Consider the following 24,638-nt stretch of genomic DNA (forward strand, 5'->3'; position numbering starts at 1 on the left):
CAGCTGACTACAGTAAAAATAACAAACAAGTGAACACATGAAATAACTGGAAATTAATGTGCCAACATGTCACATGACTGACACAGAGGCTCACCTGTCAGACAAAACTGACCAGCGATTATCCAGAGGAACTTTTTAATCTTGTCACACACACACACACACACACACACACACACACACACACACACACACACACACACACATTACAGAATGAATATGTAGTTTTTATTTGGGGCACAAAGTTTTTACCTGCTTGTATTTTGACCTGCAAACAACAAATTCAGCAAAAAGGAACATCAACAGACATTCACAGCATGAGTGCTTCAAAACACACCTGACATGTTAAAATCACACCTGACGTGTTAAAATCACACCTGACGTGTTAAAATCACACCTGACGTGTTAAAATCACGCCTGACGTGTTAAAATCACGCCTGACGTGTTATTATCAGTGTGTCAGCTGATCTGGAAAGTCCACTGTGTGTTTCAGAGAACAGTAGACGTTTTACTGAAACATACATGTACGAGGAGCCTCCTGCCGCCGTGTTTAGTGTGCTGAGTAGCGGCCATGTTGCTGCTTCATGCTGATGGAAGCGGGATGGAGACGGGCATCTGCTGTAGCTCCGCCTCCTCCATGACGCACTGCAGAGCCTCCAAACCTTCCAGAGACACCAGCAGACTGCCCACCACCTCACTGCTGTCCTCCACGTCCACAACTACACACAGACACACACACACACACACATTATATATACTTATACACACATTATATATACTTACACACACATTATAGATACTTACACACACACACATTATATATACTTACACACACATTATATATACTTACACACATTATATATACTTACACACACATTATATATACTTACACACACACATTATATATACTTACACACACATATACTTACACACACATTATATATACTTACACACACACATTATATATACTTACACACACACATTATATATACTTACACACACACATTATATATACTTACACACACATTATATATACTTACACACATTATATATACTTACACACATTATATATACTTACACACACACATTATATATACTTACACACACACATTATATATACTTACACACACATTATAGATACTTACACACACACACATTATATATACTTACACACATTATATATACTTACACACACACATTATATATACTTACACACACATATATACTTACACACACACATTATATATACTTACACACACACACACATTATATATACTTACACACACATTATATATACTTACACACATTATATATACTTACACACACATTATATATACTTACACACACACACATTATATATACTTACACACACATATACTTACACACACATTATATATACTTACACACACACATTATATATACTTACACACACATATATACTTACACACACACATATATACTTACACACACATTATATATACTTACATACATATATACTTACACACACATTATATATACTTACACACACATTATATATACTTACACACACACATTATATATACTTACACACATATATACTTACACAAACATTATATATACTTACACACACATTATATATACTTACACACACACATTATATATACTTACACACACATTATATATACTTACACACACACATTATATATACTTACACATATATACTTACACACACACATATATACTTACACACACATTATATATACTTACACACATATATACTTACACATTATATATACTTACACACATATATACTTACACACACATTATATATACTTACACACACATATATACTTACACACACATTATATATACTTACACACACACATTATGTATACTGTTTATAACGTGTGAATGTATATATATATGTGTATATATGTATATAATGTGTGTATATGTATATAATTTATATATATACGTATATAACGTGTATATATATGTATATAATTTATATATATACGTATATAATGTGTATATATGTATATAATGTGTATATATGTATATATATATATATATATATATATATATATATATATATATATATATATATATATATATATATATAACGTTTATATATGTATATAATGTGTGTATATGTATATAATGTATATATGTGTGTATATAATGTGTGTGTGTATATATATATGTATATAACGTGTATATATATGTATATATATATGTATATAACGTGTGTGTGTGTGTGTGTATATATATGTATATATATATGTATATAATTTATATATAATGTATATAATTTATATATATTTGTATATAACGTGTGCGTACCGGTCAGACTGCTCTCCACCAGGTCTTGTCGTCTCTCCAGGATTTCGGGGATCCTCAGGAAGGCGACGCCCACGTCCTCACACTCCCTCTCCTGCTCTTCTTCCTCTGGAGGCTCGCTCACCACTGTGAACCGGATCCTGTCCAACAACCATCATCATCATCATCATCATCATCATCATCATCATCATCATCATTCATCTCTTCACTAAAGATATGTATCACTTCTTAAATCCATCGTCACTCTCAGTGTTTCTGCTCTGAACATCCCAAAGAGCACCTGTCAGTCAAACTGTTTGGGTTTCACTTTAACTTCATTACATTATATTTTAGATTATTTCAGGTTTGAACATGTAAATCACTTTGTGACAAATCAAAGTTAATGGAAGCACAATTCAGCATTAGTGAGTGATGATTTATTGATTAGAGGTCAAACAATTAGTCAACTGATTGATGGACAGAGAACAAACGGCAACAGTTGATTAATCTGCATTTGTAAAAGCAAACATACCAAATGTTCCCTGCTTCTCTGGTCTCAAATATTAATACGTGTTAAAGCTAATGATATAAATGGTGTCGCTGTGTGGACGACGTCTATAACAGATGAAAACAGGTTTTCTGATTCCAGCCTCTCGTGAGGATTTTCTGCTTCTCATTGTAAAGTCAATAAGTTGTGTTTGATCAGTTTGACAGTAGAAACTACTATAATAAACTCCAGCTGCTCTCCAGATGTTTCCTCACCTCTCCATCGGAGGGTTTCGTCCCTGCAGGACTTCCCTCAGCAGCTGACGTCTCGCCCCGTGTGTCTCTGCGTCCACAGGAACGACTACCGGGACAGAACGACAACCATCAGGTCAAAGGTCAAACTCACATTCAACACACACAAACACACACGAGTCTCCGCTTACTGTTGGGATTCACAAACATATTCTTATTGCAGAAAATATTAAATTCATAATGAACTATGTGACTGTTTAGTGACCTTAAAACAGCAGAGAATCTGTCTCAAACAAACGTCCTTCATATATGGGACACCTGTACAGACTCGTAGTTTTACCATCATGCAGCTGCACGTTGACTCTAACCTTTGCTGTAGTTGTAGTTGATGCTTTTGCCCTGCGGGGGTTTGGGCAGGGACAGGGGGGTTTCCTCTGTGGGCAGATCCAGGAAGGAGTACTCCACAAACAGGCGCACCACACTGCTGTCCCGGGACACCCGAGATTCTGGTCTGAGGCTCAGAGAGACCACCTCCACCCGCATGCGCTCAGCGGCCTGAGGACCGACACACAGATCTCAGTTTAAACGCACCAAACACAGGTTTGCTTTAGTTCTGCTGCTTCTAAAGAGGTCGAGAGTAAAAGCAGCAGGTCAGCAGGACAAACACAGACAGGATTCACTCTTCATGGTCCAACAATGATACAGTGAAGAGAAGCAACAGCTTCCTCTGAGCTGCTTTACTGCTAACGTTAGCGGGGTAACAGCACGTTAACAGGATAATTAAGCTTCCTGCTGTTCTGAAGTTATTTCCAGAATCCACAAAGACTCTTCTAACCATCTGGATAAAAAATATTCTGCTGTACAATCACAAAGATTTTGGTTCCGTTTCCTGTCCAGCCGACAAGCTGCCATCTTTGTTCTGATACAGACAGAGAGGAGCAACCTGGGAAACAAGCTCAACATCTTCCTGATGATTCAGCAGGTGAAATATTTTAGTCTTTCAGGATCAGAACAGCAGGTAGCTGGTTAGTTACTCTGTGACTGATACAAACTAAATAACCTCTCATTACTGACAGCTACCAGTGTCAGACCTGTCCTCAGGTCTTTCAGCTGCTTCAGGCTGCGTTATCGTCTCTTTACTCCACAATGAGGCTGGTGAGTAAAATGTTCTTATAACTGATCAATGAAAACAAAAGAATGGGTTCATTCTCTTCATCTGTCAGAGAAACACTAAGTGTGTTTGGAATAAAAGATGTTTTTATTCAGATCTTTAAATCTGAATAAAAACATCTGAGAACAGCAGAGTTCAGACTGACAGGAGATCAGCTGTCATTACTACACAGTGCACAGATAATTAAATAAATGCATTTAATGAATGAGTCCATCTCTCCTGACTGGACTGCTGACTCGATGACACGTACAACACCACAACATTCACACCGACTCTATCTGGAAGTTTGTGGTTTCAGAAACAACCTCCTGCCTGAACGCAGAATACAGATCGAACTCCGTACAAACAAAACACCTTCACAACACACCATCCAAGGTCTCCTTCTATGTGTGGAAGGTAAACAGAGGCGTTCACTGACCTTCCTGCCCACAGCCTGGCCATGAACGATGCAGTCATCGCTGTCGGACTGGGTCGATTCCCTCTGATCCTCTGCAGCTGCTGGGACCTCCTCAACATCTGGACGGATCCGGACATGAAGCAGGGAGGAGAAAACACAGATCAATCACTGGAACAACAAGAGAAGAACTCTGATTCTCTGACAAACTGTTTCTATCTTGAACTCATTGCCTCCTTTATTGCGTTTGGTGTGTGGATGCTTATTAATATGCTGGATATTCAGCAACAAGCTGAGTCCGCTGCCTCTCAGAGTCGTCATTAACTTTACTGAAGTCTGCTCTAAAGATTATTCACAGCCACATTCAATATTTATGTTTGTGTGCTCGGGAAGCGTTGTAAGAAAAAAAAGCCCATCTGCACCTTTCAGACAGAGCACAGGGCTTAAAAACAGGCTGTGCAGGGAGAGTTCGGGGAGATGATGATGAAGAGCAGCTGCTTGTTTCCTTCCAGTGTGAAGAAAACAGAAAACAGCCGAGAAGAACAACAACAAGTGTTTTGTAAACAGAGAATTAAAGAAGCAGACAACAGTAAAAATCACTATTCTCTTACCTTCTATAATATTTACAGTGGCGCTAATGATCAATACTAATCAATATTTCCTCACCTTCAATAATCTCCTCGGAGATGTCGGAATCGTCAGAGTAGGACTGAGCGCTCGCTGCGACCAGCTGTCCTTCAGAAAAGTGAGACTCTTCATCCTCCTCTTCCTCTGCCGTGATGCGAGCAGCTTCAGACACGAGCTGCAAAAACACAAAAGACGTTTCAGACACGTTTCATACGAGGCGTTTCATACGAGGCGTTTCAAACGTAGCATTTCATATAACGCGTTTCATACGACGCATTTCATATGAGACGTTTCAAACGAGGCGTTTCATACGAGGCGTTTCATACGAGGCGTTTCATACGATGCGTTTCATGAGCCGCGTTTCATACGATGCGTTTCATACGCCGCGTTTCATACGCCGCGTTTCATACGATGCGTTTCAAACGAGGCGTTTCATACGCCGCGTTTCATACGCCGCGTTTCAAACGAGGCGTTTCAAACGAGGCGTTTCAAACGAGGCGTTTCATACGAGGCGTTTCAAACGAGGCGTTTCATACGAGGCGTTTCATACGAGGCGTTTCATACGAGGCGTTTCAGACGAGGCGTTTCATACGAGGCGTTTCAAACGTAGCATTTCATATAACGCGTTTCATACGACGCATTTCATATGAGACGTTTCAAACGAGGCGTTTCATACGAGGCGTTTCATACGAGGCGTTTCATACGAGGCGTTTCATACGAGGCGTTTCATACGATGCGTTTCATGAGCCGCGTTCCATACGATGCGTTTCATACGCCACGTTTCATACGATGCGTTTCAAACGAGGCGTTTCATACGCCGCGTTTCATACGCCGCGTTTCATACGATGCGTTTCAAACGAGGCGTTTCATACGCCGCGTTTCATACGCCGCGTTTCATACGATGCGTTTCAAACGAGGCGTTTCATACGCCGCGTTTCATACGCCGCGTTTCAAACGAGGCGTTTCATACGAGGCGTTTCAAACGAGGCGTTTCAAACGAGGCGTTTCATATGAGGCGTTTCAAACGAGGCGTTTCATACGAGGCGTTTCATACGAGGCGTTTCAGACGAGGCGTTTCATACGAGGCGTTTCAAACGACGCGTTTCAGACGACGCGTTTCATACGAGGCGTTTCAAACGACGCGTTTCAGACGACGCGTTTCATACGAGGCGTTTCAGACGAGGCGTTTCATACGAGGCGTTTCAAACGAGGCGTTTCATACGAGGCGTTTCATACGAGGCGTTTCATACGAGGCGTTTCAGACGACGCGTTTCAGACGACGCGTTTCATACGAGGCGTTTCATACGAGGCGTTTCATACGAGGCGTTTCAAACGAGGCGTTTCATACGAGGCGTTTCATACGAGGCGTTTCATACGAGGCGTTTCATACGAGGCGTTTCATACGAGGCGTTTCATACGAAGCGTTTCATACAACGCGTTTCAGACGAGGTGTTTCAGACGAGGCGTTTCAGACGAGGTGTTTCATACAACGCTTTTCATACAGCGCGCTTCATACGAGGCGTTTCATACGACGCGTTTCACACAACGCGTTTCACACAACGCGTTTCAAACGAGGCGTTTCATTCGCCGCGTTTCATACGCCGCGTTTCATACAATGCGTTTCATTCGCCGCGTTTCATACGCCGCGTTTCATACGATGCGTTTCATACGGCGCATTTCATACGACGCGTTTCATACGCCGCGTTTCATACGATGCGTTTCATACGCCGCGTTTCAAACGAGGCGTTTCAGACGAGGCGTTTCAGACGCCGCGTTTCATACGAGGCGTTTCAAACGACGCGTTTCAGACGAGGCGTTTCATACGAGGCGTTTCAAACGAGGCGTTTCAAACGAGGCGTTTCATACGAGGCGTTTCATACGAGGCGTTTCAAACGAGGCGTTTCAGACGAGGCGTTTCATACAACGCTTTTCATACGAGGCGTTTCAAATGCTGCGTTTCATATGACGCATTTCAAACGAGGCGTTTCAAACGAGGCGTTTCAGACGAGGCGTTTCATACAACGCTTTTCATACGAGGCGTTTCAAATGCTGCGTTTCATATGACGCATTTCAAACGAGGCGCTTCATACGAGGCGTTTCATACGACGCGTTTCAAACGACGCGTTTCATACGAGGCGTTTCATACGCCGCGTTTCATACGAGACGTTTCAAACGAGGCGTTTCATACGAGGCGTTTCAGACGAGGCGTTTCAGACGATGCGTTTCATACAGCGCGTTTCAAACAAGGCGTTTCAAACAAGGCGTTTCAGACAACGCTTTTCATACGAGGCGTTTCAAATGCTGCGTTTCATATGACGCATTTCAAACGAGGCGCTTCATACGAGGCGTTTCATACGAGGCGTTTCATACGAGGCGTTTCATACGAGGCGTTTCATACGAGGCGTTTCAAACGAGGCGTTTCATACGAGGCGTTTCATACGAGGCGTTTCAAACGAGGCGTTTCATACGAGGCGTTTCATACGAAGCGTTTCATACAACGCGTTTCAGACGAGGTGTGTCAGACGAGGCGTTTCAGACGAGGTGTTTCATACAACGCTTTTCATACAGCGCGTTTCAAACGAGGCGTTTCATACGAGGCGTTTCAAACGAGGCGTTTCAAACGAGGCGTTTCATACGAGGCGTTTCAAACGAGGCGTTTCAGACGAGGCGTTTCATACAACGCTTTTCATACGAGGCGTTTCAAATGCTGCGTTTCATATGACGCATTTCAAACGAGGCGTTTCATACGAGGCGTTTCATACGAGGTGTTTCATACGAGGCGTTTCAGACGAGGCGTTTCATACAACGCTTTTCAGACGAGGCGTTTCATACAACGCTTTTCATACGAGGCGTTTCAAATGCTGCGTTTCATATGACGCATTTCAAACGAGGCGCTTCATACGAGGCGTTTCATACGACGCGTTTCAAACGACGCGTTTCATACGAGGCGTTTCATACGCCGCGTTTCATACGAGACGTTTCAAACGAGGCGTTTCATACGAGGCGTTTCAAACGAGGCGTTTCATACGAGGCGTTTCATACGAGGCGTTTCATACGAGGCGTTTCAAACGACGCGTTTCAGACGATGCGTTTCATACAATGCTTTTCATACAGTGCGTTTCAAACGAGGCGTTTCAGACGCTTTTCATACGAGGCGTTTCAAATGCTGCGTTTCATATGACGCATTTCAAACGAGGCGCTTCATACGAGGCGCTTCATACGAGGCGTTTCATACGAGGCGTTTCATACGAGGCGTTTCATACGTTTCAAACGACGCGTTTCAAACGACGCGTTTCATACGCCACGTTTCAAATGACGCGTTTCATACGCCACGTTTCAAATGACGCGTTTCATACGAGGCGTTTCAAACGAGGCGTTTCATACGAGGCGTTTCATACGAGGCGTTTCAAACGAGGCGTTTCATACGAGGCGTTTCATACGAGGCGTTTCATACGAGGCGTTTCAAACGAGGCGTTTCATACGAGGCGTTTCAGACGAGGCGTTTCAGACGATGCGTTTCATACAGCGCGTTTCAAACAAGGCGTTTCAGACAACGCTTTTCATACGAGGCGTTTCAAATGCTGCGTTTCATATGACGCATTTCAAACGAGGCGCTTCATACGAGGTGTTTCATACGAGGCGTTTCATACGAGGCGTTTCATACGAGGCGTTTCATACAAGGCGTTTCAAACGAGGCGTTTCATACGAGGCGTTTCATACGAGGCGTTTCAAACGAGGCGTTTCATACGAGGCGTTTCATACGAGGCGTTTCATACGAAGCGTTTCATACAACGCGTTTCAGACGAGGTGTTTCAGACGAGGCGTTTCAGACGAGGTGTTTCATACAACGCTTTTCATACAGCGCGTTTCAAACGAGGCGTTTCAGACAACGCTTTTCATACGAGGCGTTTCAAATGCTGCGTTTCATATGACGCATTTCAAACGAGGCGCTTCATACGAGGCGTTTCATACGAGGCGTTTCAAATGCTGCGTTTCATATGACGCATTTCAAACGAGGCGCTTCATACGAGGCGTTTCATACGAGGCGTTTCATACGATGCGTTTCATATGATGCATTTCAAACGAGGCGCTTCATACGAGGCGTTTCATACGCCGCGTTTCAAACGACGCGTTTCAAACGACGCGTTTCATACGCCACGTTTCAAATGACGCGTTTCAAACGAGGCGTTTCATACGCCGCGCTTCATACGAGGCGTTTCAGACGAGGCGTTTCAGACGAGGCGTTTCATACGACGCATTTTATACGACGCGTTTCAAACGAGGCGTTTCAGACGAGGCGTTTCAGACGAGGCGTTTCAGACGAGGCGTTTCATACGAGGCGTTTCATACGAGGCGTTTCATACGAGGCGTTTCAGACGAGGCGTTTCATACGAGGCGTTTCATACGAGGCGTTTCAGACGAGGCGTTTCAGACGAGGCGTTTCAGACGAGGCGTTTCAGACGAGGCGTTTCATACGACGCGTTTCATACGAGGCGTTTCATACGAGGCGTTTCATACGAGGCGTTTCAAACGAGGCGTTTCATACGAGGCGTTTCATACGAGGCGTTTCAAACGAGGCGTTTCATACGAGGCGTTTCATACGAGGCGTTTCATACGAGGCGTTTCATACGAAGCGTTTCATACAACGCGTTTCAGACGAGGTGTTTCAGACGAGGCGTTTCAGACGAGGTGTTTCATACAACGCTTTTCATACAGCGCGTTTCAAACGAGGCGTTTCAGACAACGCTTTTCATACGAGGCGTTTCAAATGCTGCGTTTCATATGACGCATTTCAAACGAGGCGCTTCATACGAGGCGTTTCATACGAGGCGTTTCAAATGCTGCGTTTCATATGACGCATTTCAAACGAGGCGCTTCATACGAGGCGTTTCATACGAGGCGTTTCATACGAGGCGTTTCATACGATGCGTTTCATATGATGCATTTCAAACGAGGCGCTTCATACGAGGCGTTTCATACGCCGCGTTTCAAACGACGCGTTTCAAACGACGTGTTTCATACGCCACGTTTCAAATGACGCGTTTCAAACGAGGCGTTTCATACGCCGCGCTTCATACGAGGCGTTTCAGACGAGGCGTTTCAGACGAGGCGTTTCATACGACGCATTTTATACGACGCGTTTCAAACGAGGCGTTTCAGACGAGGCGTTTCAGACGAGGCGTTTCATACGAGGCGTTTCATACGAGGCGTTTCATACGAGGCGTTTCATACGAGGCGTTTCATACGAGGCGTTTCAGACGAGGCGTTTCATACGAGGCGTTTCAGACGAGGCGTTTCAGACGAGGCGTTTCATACGAGGCGTTTCAGACGAGGCGTTTCAGACGAGGCGTTTCAGACGAGGCGTTTCAGACGAGGCGTTTCATACGCGTTTCATACGACGCGTTTCAAACGAGGCGTTTCATACGACGCGTTTCATACGACGCGTTTCATACGACGCGTTTCAAACGAGGCGTTTCATTCGCCGCGTTTCAGACGAGGCGTTTCATACGAGGCGTTTCATACGAGGCGTTTCATACGAGGCGTTTCATACGACGCGTTCCATACGACGCGTTTCATACGAGGCGTTTCAGACGAGGCGTTTCATACGACGCGTTTCATACGACGCGTTTCATACGACGCGTTTCAGACGAGGCGTTTCATACGACGCGTTTCATACGACGCGTTTCATACGACGCGTTTCAAACGACGCGTTTCATACGAGGCGTGTCATACGCCGCGTTTCATACGAGACGTTTCAAACGAGGCGTTTCATACGAGGCGTTTCAGACGAGGCGTTTCAGACGATGCGTTTCATACAGCGCGTTTCAAACAAGGCGTTTCAAACAAGGCGTTTCAGACAACGCTTTTCATACGAGGCGTTTCAAATGCTGCGTTTCATATGACGCATTTCAAACGAGGCGCTTCATACGAGGCGTTTCATACGAGGCGTTTCATACGAGGCGTTTCATACGAGGCGTTTCATACGAGGTGTTTCATACGAGGCGTTTCAGACGAGGCGTTTCATACAACGCTTTTCATACGAGGCGTTTCAAATGCTGCGTTTCATATGACGCATTTCAAACGAGGCGCTTCATACGAGGCGTTTCATACGACGCGTTTCATACGACGCGTTTCAAACGACGCGTTTCATACGAGGCGTTTCATACGCCGCGTTTCATACGAGACGTTTCAAACGAGGCGTTTCATACGAGGCGTTTCAAACGAGGCGTTTCATACGAGGCGTTTCATACGAGGCGTTTCATACGAGGCGTTTCAAACGACGCGTTTCAGACGATGCGTTTCATACAATGCTTTTCATACAGTGCGTTTCAAACGAGGCGTTTCAGACAACGCTTTTCATACGAGGCGTTTCAAATGCTGCGTTTCATATGACGCATTTCAAACGAGGCGCTTCATACGAGGCGCTTCATACGAGGCGTTTCATACGAGGCGTTTCATACAGCGCGTTTCAAACAAGGCGTTTCAGACAACGCTTTTCATACGAGGCGTTTCAAACGAGGCGTTTCATACGAGGCGTTTCATACGAGGCGTTTCATACGAGGCGTTTCATACGAAGCGTTTCATACAACGCGTTTCAGACGAGGTGTTTCAGACGAGGCGTTTCAGACGAGGTGTTTCATACAACGCTTTTCATACAGCGCGTTTCAAACGAGGCGTTTCAGACAACGCTTTTCATACGAGGCGTTTCAAATGCTGCGTTTCATATGACGCATTTCAAACGAGGCGCTTCATACGAGGCGTTTCATACGAGGCGTTTCAAATGCTGCGTTTCATATGACGCATTTCAAACGAGGCGCTTCATACGAGGCGTTTCATACGAGGCGTTTCATACGAGGCGTTTCATACGATGCGTTTCATATGATGCATTTCAAACGAGGCGCTTCATACGAGGCGTTTCATACGCCGCGTTTCAAACGACGCGTTTCAAACGACGTGTTTCATACGCCACGTTTCAAATGACGCGTTTCAAACGAGGCGTTTCATACGCCGCGCTTCATACGAGGCGTTTCATTCGCCGCGTTTCATACGCCGCGTTTCATACGCCGCGTTTCATACGATGCGTTTCATACGGCGCGTTTCATACGGCGCGTTTCATACGATGCGTTTCATACGCCGCGTTTCAAATGAGGCGTTTCAGACGAGGCGTTTCATACGACGCATTTTATACGACGCGTTTCAAGCGAGGCGTTTCAGACGAGGCGTTTCATTCGCCGCGTTTCAGACGAGGCGTTTCATACGAGGCGTTTCATACGAGGCGTTTCATACGAGGCGTTTCATACGACGCGTTCCATACGACGCGTTTCATACGAGGCGTTTCAGACGAGGCGTTTCATACGACGCGTTTCATACGACGCGTTTCATACGAGGCGTTTCAGACGAGGCGTTTCATACGACGCGTTTCATACGACGCGTTTCATACGACGCGTTTCATACGACGCGTTTCATACGAGGCGTTTCATACGAGGCGTTTCAGACGAGGCGTTTCATACGACGCGTTTCATATGACGCGTTTCATACGACGCGTTTCAAACGAGGCGTTTCATACGACGCGTTTCATACGACGCGTTTCATACGACGCGTTTCATACGAGGCGTTTCATACGAGGCGTTTCATACGAGGCGTTTCAGACGAGGCGTTTCATACGACGCGTTTCATACGACGCGTTTCATACGACGCCTTTCAAACGAGGCGTTTCATTCGCCGCGTTTCATACGATGCGTTTCATACGCCGCGTTTCATACGCCGCGTTTCAAACGAGGCGTTTCATACGACGCATTTCATACGACGCGTTTCAAACGAGGCGTTTCAGACGAGGCGTTTCAGACGAGGCGTTTCATACGAGGCGTTTCAGACGAGGCGTTTCAGACGAGGCGTTTCAGACGAGGCGTTTCATTCGAGGCGTTTCAGACGAGGCGTTTCATACGAGGCGTTTCAGACGAGGCGTTTCAGACGAGGCGTTTCATACGAGGCGTTTCATACGAGGCGTTTCATACGAGGCGTAAACTGGGACCTGCTGAGCTCCAGTCTTCAGCCTGTGACCAGTACAAAAACAGACTTTTAGTCAATATTTCCACCATATAATTAAATCCTGGCGCGTTAAAGTGAGACTCTGTTGCAACAGGTGGTAACTGCAGCAGGTATCTGACGCCTCAGCACACTGACTGACGGCAGTAAGGGTCTCTGTAAGGGTCATTTGATCCTGTCTGGATCACTGCGATGCTCTTTCACCAGTCTGAATCAAAAGACTGTCAGACTTTTAACTAAAACAGGAAATTCAGTCCTATTCCTCCAGTTTTATTCCCTCCACCGGCTGCCTGCTTGTCTTAGAGGAGAGAACTTTTACATCGTGAAGACCTTCTCAGGAGCTCAGGAGTCTCCTGGTCGTCCCTGGCAACCTGCTCGCTGAGTCTTAAAACGTTCTTTTACTCTTCAGTGTATCCAGATTTAGCTCGTTACGGCATGTCTCCATTTATTTTGATTAAAGGTCTGGTTGTCTTTATTCTTACCTGATTATACATCACGCATGAAAACATCTCACCTGCTCGTCTGCAGCGGAGCTTTCTATGAACGTGACCTTTTTAGCCGCCGGTGCCTTCGCTTGTGTCCTCTGTCTGAGCTTCGGCAGCGGTGCCTGATGGGAGAAAACACTCAGGTAAGAGGATGTTATGATCATGTCTCTGTTGGCTGAAAGTGTCAGAGCTCTGTTCTCTCTGTTCTTCATGGATGTTCAGGATGTTTTTATCTCCTGACCTTAGAAGCAGCAGCGTCAGGGAGGGAAGAGGGATGAAGAGCCTCATCTTTGTCTTTCTTCTCTTCCTCAGCTGTTTCCTCTTCACGCTTCTCTTTGGGGATGAATTCGGGTTCTTCGACAGTCATAACGGAGCCTGGAGGACGGTAAGCGAACCTCCACTTCAGTGTGACTTCAAGATGGCCGGCGGGAAGTCCGGAGGGGTCGGTCAGCTCAAACACACCTGCAGCACAAACAGGAAACACATTCAACTTGTTAGAAAACACTGAAAGACAGCTGGACGCAGGGCGGGACAGTAAAATCTCTCTCTGCTTGTCAACATGTGTCAGGTTTTCTCCAGGAAGTTGTTTAACTGATGTGAGGACGCACCCAGACCGGATTAGTTTGTTACTAAATGACCCTAAAGAGGCGTCTGTGGCTCAGGAGGTGGGGGGGGGGGTCCTCCACGCGTAGGGTTGGTGATTCGATTAATTAACTAATTAGTTAAACCTCTGAGACATTAGTTTCTTTCAGAATGAATGAATAATGAATATACTGGACCTGAGGAATCCAGTGGTACCAACCACATCATGCTAGCTCCATGTGTGATGACTGTAGTGAAACCTGACTGGATAAAATGACCTGTAGTGACCTCGAGGGTGATCACAGACAGAGTGTTCAGAGGATGTTTTCCTGGGTACATCAAATGGTTTCAACTGATGAGACATAACTGCGTATGAGAACGGCCTTCATATGTCAAAGGCGCCTAAACAAAACAGTGTTTATTACAGATTTATGACTACAAAAACCTGACACATCTCAACATCATCTTGAGCTTCTCAGCTCTCAGATGATGTACCAGCACTTCTCTGTGGCAGATACTGCTGACCAGACAGAACCGGTCTGTGGTGGGTCTCTCTGGGTCTCAGTAGGTGGCTGAAACCATTAAAAAGCTGATTTAGATCAGATGACACTGTGAGAAGACAACGTCTCACCGCTGATGCTGTCGTCCCGGGACAGAGGCAGCAGAGGCACTCGGGCTTTGCCCACATACACGTCCATCTGCTCCTCCTCGTAGTCGAACACGTAGAACTGAAGGGCCTCGGACTTCAGGTACCGGTCCAGATCCTCGTCCATGGGGACGGAGTAGGACTTGACGTCGTTGAACTGGGGGTGGGAGCAGGCGTGGACGGTGGCGGTGGGATAGTCGGGGAAGTCAAAGAACTTGTAAACCACATAAGGGCTGAGCTGCTGGGAGCCGGCGGGCCGCTGGGAGCCGGCGGGCTGCAGGTCTCTGCAGCGCTGCACGTGGATGCAGAGTTCATTCCAGCTGCTGCTGCTGCTGAGCGGCTGCAGCTGAAGAAGACGGTTAGTTTCAGTAAATGTGTTCAGTTTACAGAGCTGTGTTACTGTACATTATATAAGAGTAAAAGAACTGAAGGTTCATCACAACCCTCACTTTGATTTTCATGTTCTGTTAAAAGACACACAAGCAGTGAGACAATCAGACTGTCAGAAACCTGTTTGGAGGAGAAAACTGACTGGTTCAACTTTGACTTACTGTGTCTGTGTGCACTGTCTGTGTAATGAGGGATTATTTGGAGCATTACAGGTGAGCTCACTTTCACTTTTACCTCTAAATAAAGTAGTTTAGATAATCTGACTGCTGGTTTCAGAGAGTATAATGCTGGCCGGAGCATGAGGGAGTCATTGTAAAGCTCAGGTACTGTACCTGTCCGTCCTGGCTCAGTGCGGTGTTGATGTAGCCCACAGCCTTCACCTTCTCTTTATACAGACAGATGGTTTCTGTCATCGGTATCCTCAGCCTCATCCAGTAATCCACAGAGCCGAAGGACCGCGCCTCCTCACACTTACCTGACAAACAATAACAGCAGCAGCACAGTCACACACTTCCTAAAACTCAAAGTCTCTGTGTGAGTTTGACAAAACCTGGAAAAATAAGCAGTTTCTTGCCAAAAATCTCTTTTGAGAATTACAGTAGAGATTCTTTGCTGTTGAGGTTTTCCAGGAGATTTGTTCTGTTTACATGAAGTCTCAGGAGTAAAACCGCAGTCTTCACCTTCAACACACAGCGCAGGAACTGCAGCTAAACTTTCATAGTGGATCAGAGGACTCAAAATCCCACCAGATAGCACCTAGAGCTGGTCTACATAGTCTGTATCACAAAGCAAGTTCAACTGTGTGTGTGTGTTTCTTTATGTTTACTGCGTTACCAGCTGCTCTCACTCACCGACCAGCGGTATGGTCCCATGAACCTTCCCGTCCTGTTCCAGGAGCTGCTGCAGCCGAAGCTGTCCGCTGGCCAGAGTCCTCCAGTCCAGTCCTAGAGCCTGATGTAGCTCCACGCTGACAGAGTACCTGTGCAGGTAGTCCAAGAAGCGCTCGTCCATGCTAACCACATACTTGGATGTGAAACCGTACTGCGGCCTCTGGCCCGTGGCCACCGGCGTGGAGTGCAGCTCAAACAGGTAGAAGGAGTAGGTGCAGAAGGTGGAGGGTTCGGCGTCACCCAGAGTCTGCAGGGCGGACGCAGACAGAGCGGCGCCGACTATCTGCAGCTCCAGAAGGTTCTCTCCTCGCTCCAGATGAAGACTTTCATCGAGCTCGTCTGCCTCGTCTTCATCGGTGATGTCCGGTTTGAAGACGTGGGCTTTGGTGCCGTAGGCGATGTCTCTGAGCTGAGCTGAGAAACAGGAAGAGAAATGAGACCTGATGGAGAACAGACACAGAAACTGCAGTTCTCATCTTCATCACGTTGCCTCCTGCTTCCTACATATGAAGCTGTAAAGTAGAAAGTGTTTCTGCCTCATTCTGTTTGACGTTTTTGCTAAACTAAATGAATAATTGATTATTAAAGTAGTTTCCCATTTATTTTCTTTGGATTATAATCAATTAATTGGCTAATTATTGCCGCTCTAACAGACGTTGAAAACAGTTTGTTTGGCTGCTCTTCTGTTGGACTTCTGACAAAGTAGCTGCTCAACTAGTGTTTTCTGTAGCTGCTACCTCGTTAACCACAGGAAGTGAGGGCATCAAAGTGGATGAAGTGATGATGACGATGGAGAGAATTACCTTCCAGCTTCTTGATCTTTGCTGCTCTGGTGTCCAGCAGCTGAGCCTGATGTTGCAGCTTCTGCTCAGACTGGAGTCTGTCGCTGTCCATCTTCTGCAGCACCGCCGCCAGCTCCGCCTTATCACAAGAGCAGAGGACACGTCTACTTAGCATGGTTAGCTTGGCTAGCATGGTTAGCATAGTTAGCATGGTTAGCATGTCAGACTCTGATCATCACAAACTCTGAGCGAGGAACATTTTGACTGCACAGGGGGAATTAATAACTTATCAGGTTTACTCTGTGTGAGAGGAGTTAGTTAGCTAGTTAGCTAGCTAGCTAGCTAGCTAACTAGCTAGTTAGTTAGTTTTGGTTCAGCAGCTGATATATGAAACAGACCTCAGAGTTTATTACGAGTAATTATCTCAACGAGGCAGAACTTTCACTTCGTCCACAGTCCAGCAGTTTTAGGACGACGTGCTGATCAGAAGCAGGATGTTTAGTCATCCAGCTGCTCTACACATGTTTATAGTCAACTGTATATCGTGTTTCCTTCCTCTGTTATTGCGTGTTTATATTGTTTCATGTTTTAAATTCATGCGTATTGGCTCTTTTTTTTTTAGACACTTTTCACTGTCCGTGTTCTCTGCATTGTATTAAGACAACAAACCTGGACTGAACTAAAGCAAATATACTTGGGCTGCAGCTCACCATTATTTCCAACAGATATTCAGTTTGATATAAAACAAAGAATCGCAGCAGCTGGAAACCAGAGAACCAAACGGTTCCATCAGACGACCTCAGCTGAAACGATCAGGTGTTTAACGGCTGGAGACTAAAGGCAAACAGCCCCTAAAACAAGAATCAACATCATCTCCATCACCAGAGAAGATCCGCTGGTTCTGCTCTGCCTCGTTACTCTCTGAGCTCAGTTTCCGGCTCCTGCAGTGAACCTGGTTTCACAGATACCTTGTAGTCTTTGCTGATCTTGCTCTCCATGCTGAGGATGCTTCTGGTCTTCTCCAGCTCCTGGATGGTTTCAGCGTGAGCGGCTCGCAGCTGTCTGACGGCGCTCTCTGTGCCGCCGCTCGCTCCGTCCTCCTCCTCCTTCAGGAAGCCCAGCTCGCCGCTCTTCTGACATTTACGCTTCTGTGTTTAAATGTTTCATGTATTTAACTGACCTTTTCCAGGTAAAGTAGACCTGACTAATACATATCAACATACTGTAGATTTCACCTTTATTGTTCCACTGACCTTAATTAGCAGCAGAGCCTCTGTGAGTTCGTCCACGTCGTACTCGCTGTCCTTTAAGGAACATACACAGAGAATCAGTTACTGGTTTATAGCATATATAGTGTCTCTATATGTAAGACTATCAAAGTTTAAACAGTTCCTGAATACTCTGAATCCAACAAAATCTACTTAATAACTTGACGACACATTAAAATACATGCAGCTGAACGTACTGAGGGATATTTACAGGGTTTTCATCTAAAAGAAGAAAAGAAATCAAATTTCACTATTGCAGCTGGAATCATTTGTATGTTTGACTGTTAATGTTGTAAAACTGAAGATGAAATCTGCAAAAAGCAGACAAACACTGAACTGCTGCAGGTTCACTGGAAGTCAGCTGTTTATTTAAAGTCACTCTGAGTGTCTGCAACTGTGTGATGTTTAATGAAATACAAACCTGACCTGAAATGTATGTGTGTTTGGATATATTGATTATTGATTGATCTCACCCTGCTGTGGGACTTCAGACGATCAGTCAGTTCTTCCAGCTGCTGCTTCTGTTCCACAAACTGAAGATGAAGCTTCTGATTTTCTTCTGTCAGCTTCTCATTTGTGTCTGAAAACAATAAATCTGATTATTTTCATTCAAAAATATCTTTTGAACATCAGTGTGATTTATGATCCACTCTGCAGCAGAACATGATTCTTAGATTAGATTAGATTAGATTAGATTAGATTAGATTAGATTAGATTAGATTAGATTAGATTAGACTGGATCTGCAACTGTTTTGATAATTGATTAATGAGGATTTGCTGCTTTTCTTGTGTAATATTTTGAAATGAAATGTTTTGGTTTCAGCCTGTTGGTCAGTCACACAAAAAACATTTTAACTCTACACATTCAGACTCTGGTTTTATAGACTAAACAAAAATAATCAATTATGAAAACAATAGTAAGTTGTAATCCTACATCAGACAAAGGTCCAGTTACAAACATGATCGTGATACTTTAGTGGACCCTCATCATTCACTGGCTGACTTGCAGATGAGATGTTATATGAGATGATGTATGATGTCATAAAGAGGCGTCGGTACCCCTCTCAGCCTTGATTTTGTCGAGGATCTGGTTTTTGTCGACGAGGTCGGCCTTCAGCGCCGTCTCCAGCTGTGCGATTTGTAACTTCAGCTGCTGCTCCTGAACGCTCCACTTCTGCTGCTGAGAGACGTCGAAGGCGCTGAAGACACACAGAGAACATCATGATTCATCTAAGCTGAACTATTGATCATCATCAATAAAGACTGAAGAGTGTGAAGTGACAGATGTACAGTATCTGTGTAATAACACTCTAAACAACCTAACTTAGTCATATCAATATGTTCCATCAACTCCTTCCTTCATACAGGAGGCCGGTCTGTCAGAAAATAAATGTTTCAGCTGTTCTTAGTTTAGTTCAGCTGCAGCTGAGAAGAATGATGGAGGAAACGCTGAAGATGGCTTCAGCATCTGTCTGTCAACTGGCCGTTAAATAACGTCTCTAAAAGATCCAAATGATGGATATCGATGTAACAGAAGTCATAAAAGTTGATCTATTTGTAATTTCACTTATTTAAATAGTTGCGAGTTATGTTCAACTGAGCCACATTTCACTTTATATTTCCTGTTATAGTGTTAAAGGGAAAGATCTCCTCCACACGTTTTATGACGTGTAAAAATACTCTAATGTGAATAATAATATTTGACCGACATGATTTTTCCACTAAAAAGTTTAATTACCTCTTTAAAACAAATCTTGAAATGAGATCTACTCCCACTGAAAACAATAAAAGCAAAGCATCAGAGTTGAGCTGCTCACCTGTTCACCAGTTTGTCATTATTGTCCTTCAGCAGGTCTCGTTCCTGCTGCAGATCACCGATTCGCTCCTGCAGCTGCAAAACACCAGATTACCAACACGTAGTTTAGTTATACTCTGTACTACAGGAGGTAACATCATGTTATTGTGATTTACTGTGTAGTTATACTCTGTACTACAGGAGGTAACATCATGTTACTGTGATTTACTGTGTAGTTATACTCTGTACTACAGGAGGTAACATCATGTTATTGTGATTTACTGTGTAGTTATACTCTGTACTACAGGAGGTAACATCATGTTACTGTGATTTACTGTGTAGTTATACTCTGTACTACAGGAGGTAACATGTTACTGTGATTTACTGTGTAGTTATACTCTGTACTACAGGAGGTAACATGTTACTGTGATTTACTGTGTAGTTATACTCTGTACTACAGGAGGTAACATCATGTTACTGTGATTTACTGTGTAGTTATACTCTGTACTGCAGGAGGTAACATCATGTTACTGTGATTTACTGTGTAGTTATACTCTGTACTGCAGGAGGTAACATGTTACTGTGATTTACTGTGTAGTTATACTCTGTACTACAGGAGGTAACATCATGTTATTGTGATTTACTGTGTAGTTATACTCTGTACTACAGGAGGTAACATGTTACTGTGATTTACTGTGTAGTTATACTCTGTACTGCAGGAGGTAACATCATGTTACTGTGATTTACTGTGTAGTTATACTCTGTACTACAGGAGGTAACATCATGTTACTGTGATTTACTGTGTAGTTATACTCTGTACTACAGGAGGTAACATCATGTTACTGTGATTTACTGTGTAGTTATACTCTGTACTGCAGGAGGTAACATCATGTTACTGTGATTTACTGTGTAGTTATACTCTGTACTACAGGAGGTAACATCATGTTACTGTGATTTACTGTGTAGTTATACTCTGTACTACAGGAGGTAACATCATGTTACTGTGATTTACTGTGTAGTTATACTCTGTACTACAGGAGGTAACATCATGTTACTGTGATTAACTGTGTAGTTATACTCTGTACTACAGGAGGTAACATCATGTTATTGTGATTTACTGTGTAGTTATACTCTGTACTACAGGAGGTAACATCATGTTATTGTGATTTACTGTGTAGTTATACTCTGTACTACAGGAGGTAACATCATGTTATTGTGATTTACTGTGTAGTTATACTCTGTACCGCAGGAGGTAACATGTTATTGTGATTTACTGTGTAGTTATACTCTGTACTACAGGAGGTAACATCATGTTACTGTGATTTACTGTGTAGTTATACTCTGTACTACAGGAGGTAACATCATGTTACTGTGATTTACTGTGTAGTTATACTCTGTACTACAGGAGGTAACATGTTACTGTGATTTACTGTGTAGTTATACTCTGTACTACAGGAGGTAACATGTTACTGTGATTTACTGTGTAGTTATACTCTGTACTACAGGAGGTAACATCATGTTACTGTGATTTACTGTGTAGTTATACTCTGTACTACAGGAGGTAACATCATGTTACTGTGATTTACTGTGTAGTTATACTCTGTACTACAGGAGGTAACATGTTACTGTGATTAACTGTGTAGTTATACTCTGTACTACAGGAGGTAACATGTTACTGTGATTTACTGTGTAGTTATACTCTGTACTGCAGGAGGTAACATGTTACTGTGATTTACTGTGTAGTTATACTCTGTACTACAGGAGGTAACATCATGTTATTGTGATTTACTGTGTAGTTATACTCTGTACTACAGGAGGTAACATCATGTTATTGTGATTTACTGTGTAGTTATACTCTGTACTACAGGAGGTAACATGTTACTGTGATTTACTGTGTAGTTATACTCTGTACTACAGGAGGTAACATCATGTTACTGTGATTTACTGTGTAGTTATACTCTGTACTACAGGAGGTAACATGTTACTGTGATTTACTGTGTAGTTATACTCTGTACTACAGGAGGTAACATGTTACTGTGATTAACTGTGTAGTTATACTCTGTACTACAGGAGGTAACATCATGTTACTGTGATTTACTGTGTAGTTATACTCTGTACTACAGGAGGTAACATGTTACTGTGATTTACTGTGTAGTTATACTCTGTACTACAGGAGGTAACATGTTACTGTGATTTACTGTGTAGTTATACTCTGTACTGCAGGAGGTAACATCATGTTACTGTGATTTACTGTGTAGTTATACTCTGTACTACAGGAGGTAACATCATGTTACTGTGATTTACTGTGTAGTTATACTCTGTACTACAGGAGGTAACATGTTACTGTGATTTACTGTGTAGTTATACTCTGTACTACAGGAGGTAACATCATGTTACTGTGATTTACTGTGTAGTTATACTCTGTACTACAGGAGGTAACATCATGTTACTGTGATTTACTGTGTAGTTATACTCTGTACTACAGGAGGTAACATCATGTTACTGTGATTTACTGTGTAGTTATACTCTGTACTACAGGAGGTAACATCATGTTATTGTGATTTACTGTGTAGTTATACTCTGTACTACAGGAGGTAACATCATGTTACTGTGATTTACTGTGTAGTTATACTCTGTACTACAGGAGGTAACATGTTACTGTGATTTACTGTGTAGTTATACTCTGTACTACAGGAGGTAACATGTTACTGTGATTTACTGTGTAGTTATACTCTGTACTACAGGAGGTAACATCATGTTACTGTGATTTACTGTGTAGTTATACTCTGTACTGCAGGAGGTAACATCATGTTACTGTGATTTACTGTGTAGTTATACTCTGTACTGCAGGAGGTAACATGTTACTGTGATTTACTGTGTAGTTATACTCTGTACTACAGGAGGTAACATCATGTTATTGTGATTTACTGTGTAGTTATACTCTGTACTACAGGAGGTAACATGTTACTGTGATTTACTGTGTAGTTATACTCTGTACCGCAGGAGGTAACATCATGTTACTGTGATTTACTGTGTAGTTATACTCTGTACTACAGGAGGTAACATCATGTTATTGTGATTTACTGTGTAGTTATACTCTGTACCGCAGGAGGTAACATGTTATTGTGATTTACTGTGTAGTTATACTCTGTACTACAGGAGGTAACATCATGTTACTGTGATTTACTGTGTAGTTATACTCTGTACTACAGGAGGTAACATCATGTTACTGTGATTTACTGTGTAGTTATACTCTGTACTACAGGAGGTAACATGTTACTGTGATTTACTGTGTAGTTATACTCTGTACTACAGGAGGTAACATGTTACTGTGATTTACTGTGTAGTTATACTCTGTACTACAGGAGGTAACATCATGTTACTGTGATTTACTGTGTAGTTATACTCTGTACTACAGGAGGTAACATCATGTTACTGTGATTTACTGTGTAGTTATACTCTGTACCGCAGGAGGTAACATGTTACTGTGATTTACTGTGTAGTTATACTCTGTACTACAGGAGGTAACATCATGTTACTGTGATTTACTGTGTAGTTATACTCTGTACTACAGGAGGTAACATCATGTTACTGTGATTTACTGTGTAGTTATACTCTGTACTACAGGAGGTAACATCATGTTACTGTGATTTACTGTGTAGTTATACTCTGTACTACAGGAGGTAACATGTTACTGTGATTAACTGTGTAGTTATACTCTGTACTACAGGAGGTAACATGTTACTGTGATTTACTGTGTAGTTATACTCTGTACTGCAGGAGGTAACATGTTACTGTGATTTACTGTGTAGTTATACTCTGTACTACAGGAGGTAACATCATGTTATTGTGATTTACTGTGTAGTTATACTCTGTACTACAGGAGGTAACATCATGTTATTGTGATTTACTGTGTAGTTATACTCTGTACTACAGGAGGTAACATGTTACTGTGATTTACTGTGTAGTTATACTCTGTACTACAGGAGGTAACATGTTACTGTGATTTACTGTGTAGTTATACTCTGTACTACAGGAGGTAACATGTTACTGTGATTTACTGTGTAGTTATACTCTGTACTACAGGAGGTAACATCATGTTACTGTGATTTACTGTGTAGTTATACTCTGTACTACAGGAGGTAACATGTTACTGTGATTTACTGTGTAGTTATACTCTGTACTACAGGAGGTAACATGTTACTGTGATTAACTGTGTAGTTATACTCTGTACTACAGGAGGTAACATCATGTTACTGTGATTTACTGTGTAGTTATACTCTGTACTACAGGAGGTAACATGTTACTGTGATTTACTGTGTAGTTATACTCTGTACTACAGGAGGTAACATGTTACTGTGATTTACTGTGTAGTTATACTCTGTACTGCAGGAGGTAACATCATGTTACTGTGATTTACTGTGTAGTTATACTCTGTACTACAGGAGGTAACATCATGTTACTGTGATTTACTGTGTAGTTATACTCTGTACTACAGGAGGTAACATGTTACTGTGATTTACTGTGTA

The 24,638-nt window shown here is 43.2% G+C and overlaps 1 protein-coding gene across 1 annotated transcript in view; it reads right to left on the bottom strand.

The window, feature by feature from the left end:
- Nucleotides 1-380: 380 nt before the first annotated feature.
- The window catches only part of rpgrip1l (RPGRIP1 like), a 29,747-nt gene continuing 5,489 nt past the window's right edge, over nucleotides 381-24,638 (bottom strand). Inside the window, exons 9-25 of the mRNA XM_044357096.1 lie at nucleotides 20,132-20,205; nucleotides 19,374-19,513; nucleotides 18,788-18,894; nucleotides 18,300-18,350; nucleotides 18,015-18,194; nucleotides 17,068-17,185; nucleotides 16,226-16,678; nucleotides 15,707-15,849; nucleotides 14,970-15,330; nucleotides 13,998-14,218; nucleotides 13,786-13,878; nucleotides 5,265-5,400; nucleotides 4,623-4,720; nucleotides 3,402-3,588; nucleotides 3,058-3,142; nucleotides 2,320-2,456; nucleotides 381-716 (exon numbers count right to left, since the gene is read on the bottom strand). Coding sequence (XP_044213031.1) covers nucleotides 580-716; nucleotides 2,320-2,456; nucleotides 3,058-3,142; nucleotides 3,402-3,588; nucleotides 4,623-4,720; nucleotides 5,265-5,400; nucleotides 13,786-13,878; nucleotides 13,998-14,218; nucleotides 14,970-15,330; nucleotides 15,707-15,849; nucleotides 16,226-16,678; nucleotides 17,068-17,185; nucleotides 18,015-18,194; nucleotides 18,300-18,350; nucleotides 18,788-18,894; nucleotides 19,374-19,513; nucleotides 20,132-20,205 — 2,721 coding nt within the window. The 3' untranslated portion in view covers nucleotides 381-579. The remainder of the gene's footprint in view (nucleotides 717-2,319; nucleotides 2,457-3,057; nucleotides 3,143-3,401; nucleotides 3,589-4,622; nucleotides 4,721-5,264; nucleotides 5,401-13,785; nucleotides 13,879-13,997; nucleotides 14,219-14,969; nucleotides 15,331-15,706; nucleotides 15,850-16,225; nucleotides 16,679-17,067; nucleotides 17,186-18,014; nucleotides 18,195-18,299; nucleotides 18,351-18,787; nucleotides 18,895-19,373; nucleotides 19,514-20,131; nucleotides 20,206-24,638) is intronic.

The sequence above is a fragment of the Thunnus albacares genome, chromosome 7 (assembly GCF_914725855.1).
Source record: "Thunnus albacares chromosome 7, fThuAlb1.1, whole genome shotgun sequence".
Taxonomy (NCBI): domain Eukaryota; kingdom Metazoa; phylum Chordata; class Actinopteri; order Scombriformes; family Scombridae; genus Thunnus; species Thunnus albacares.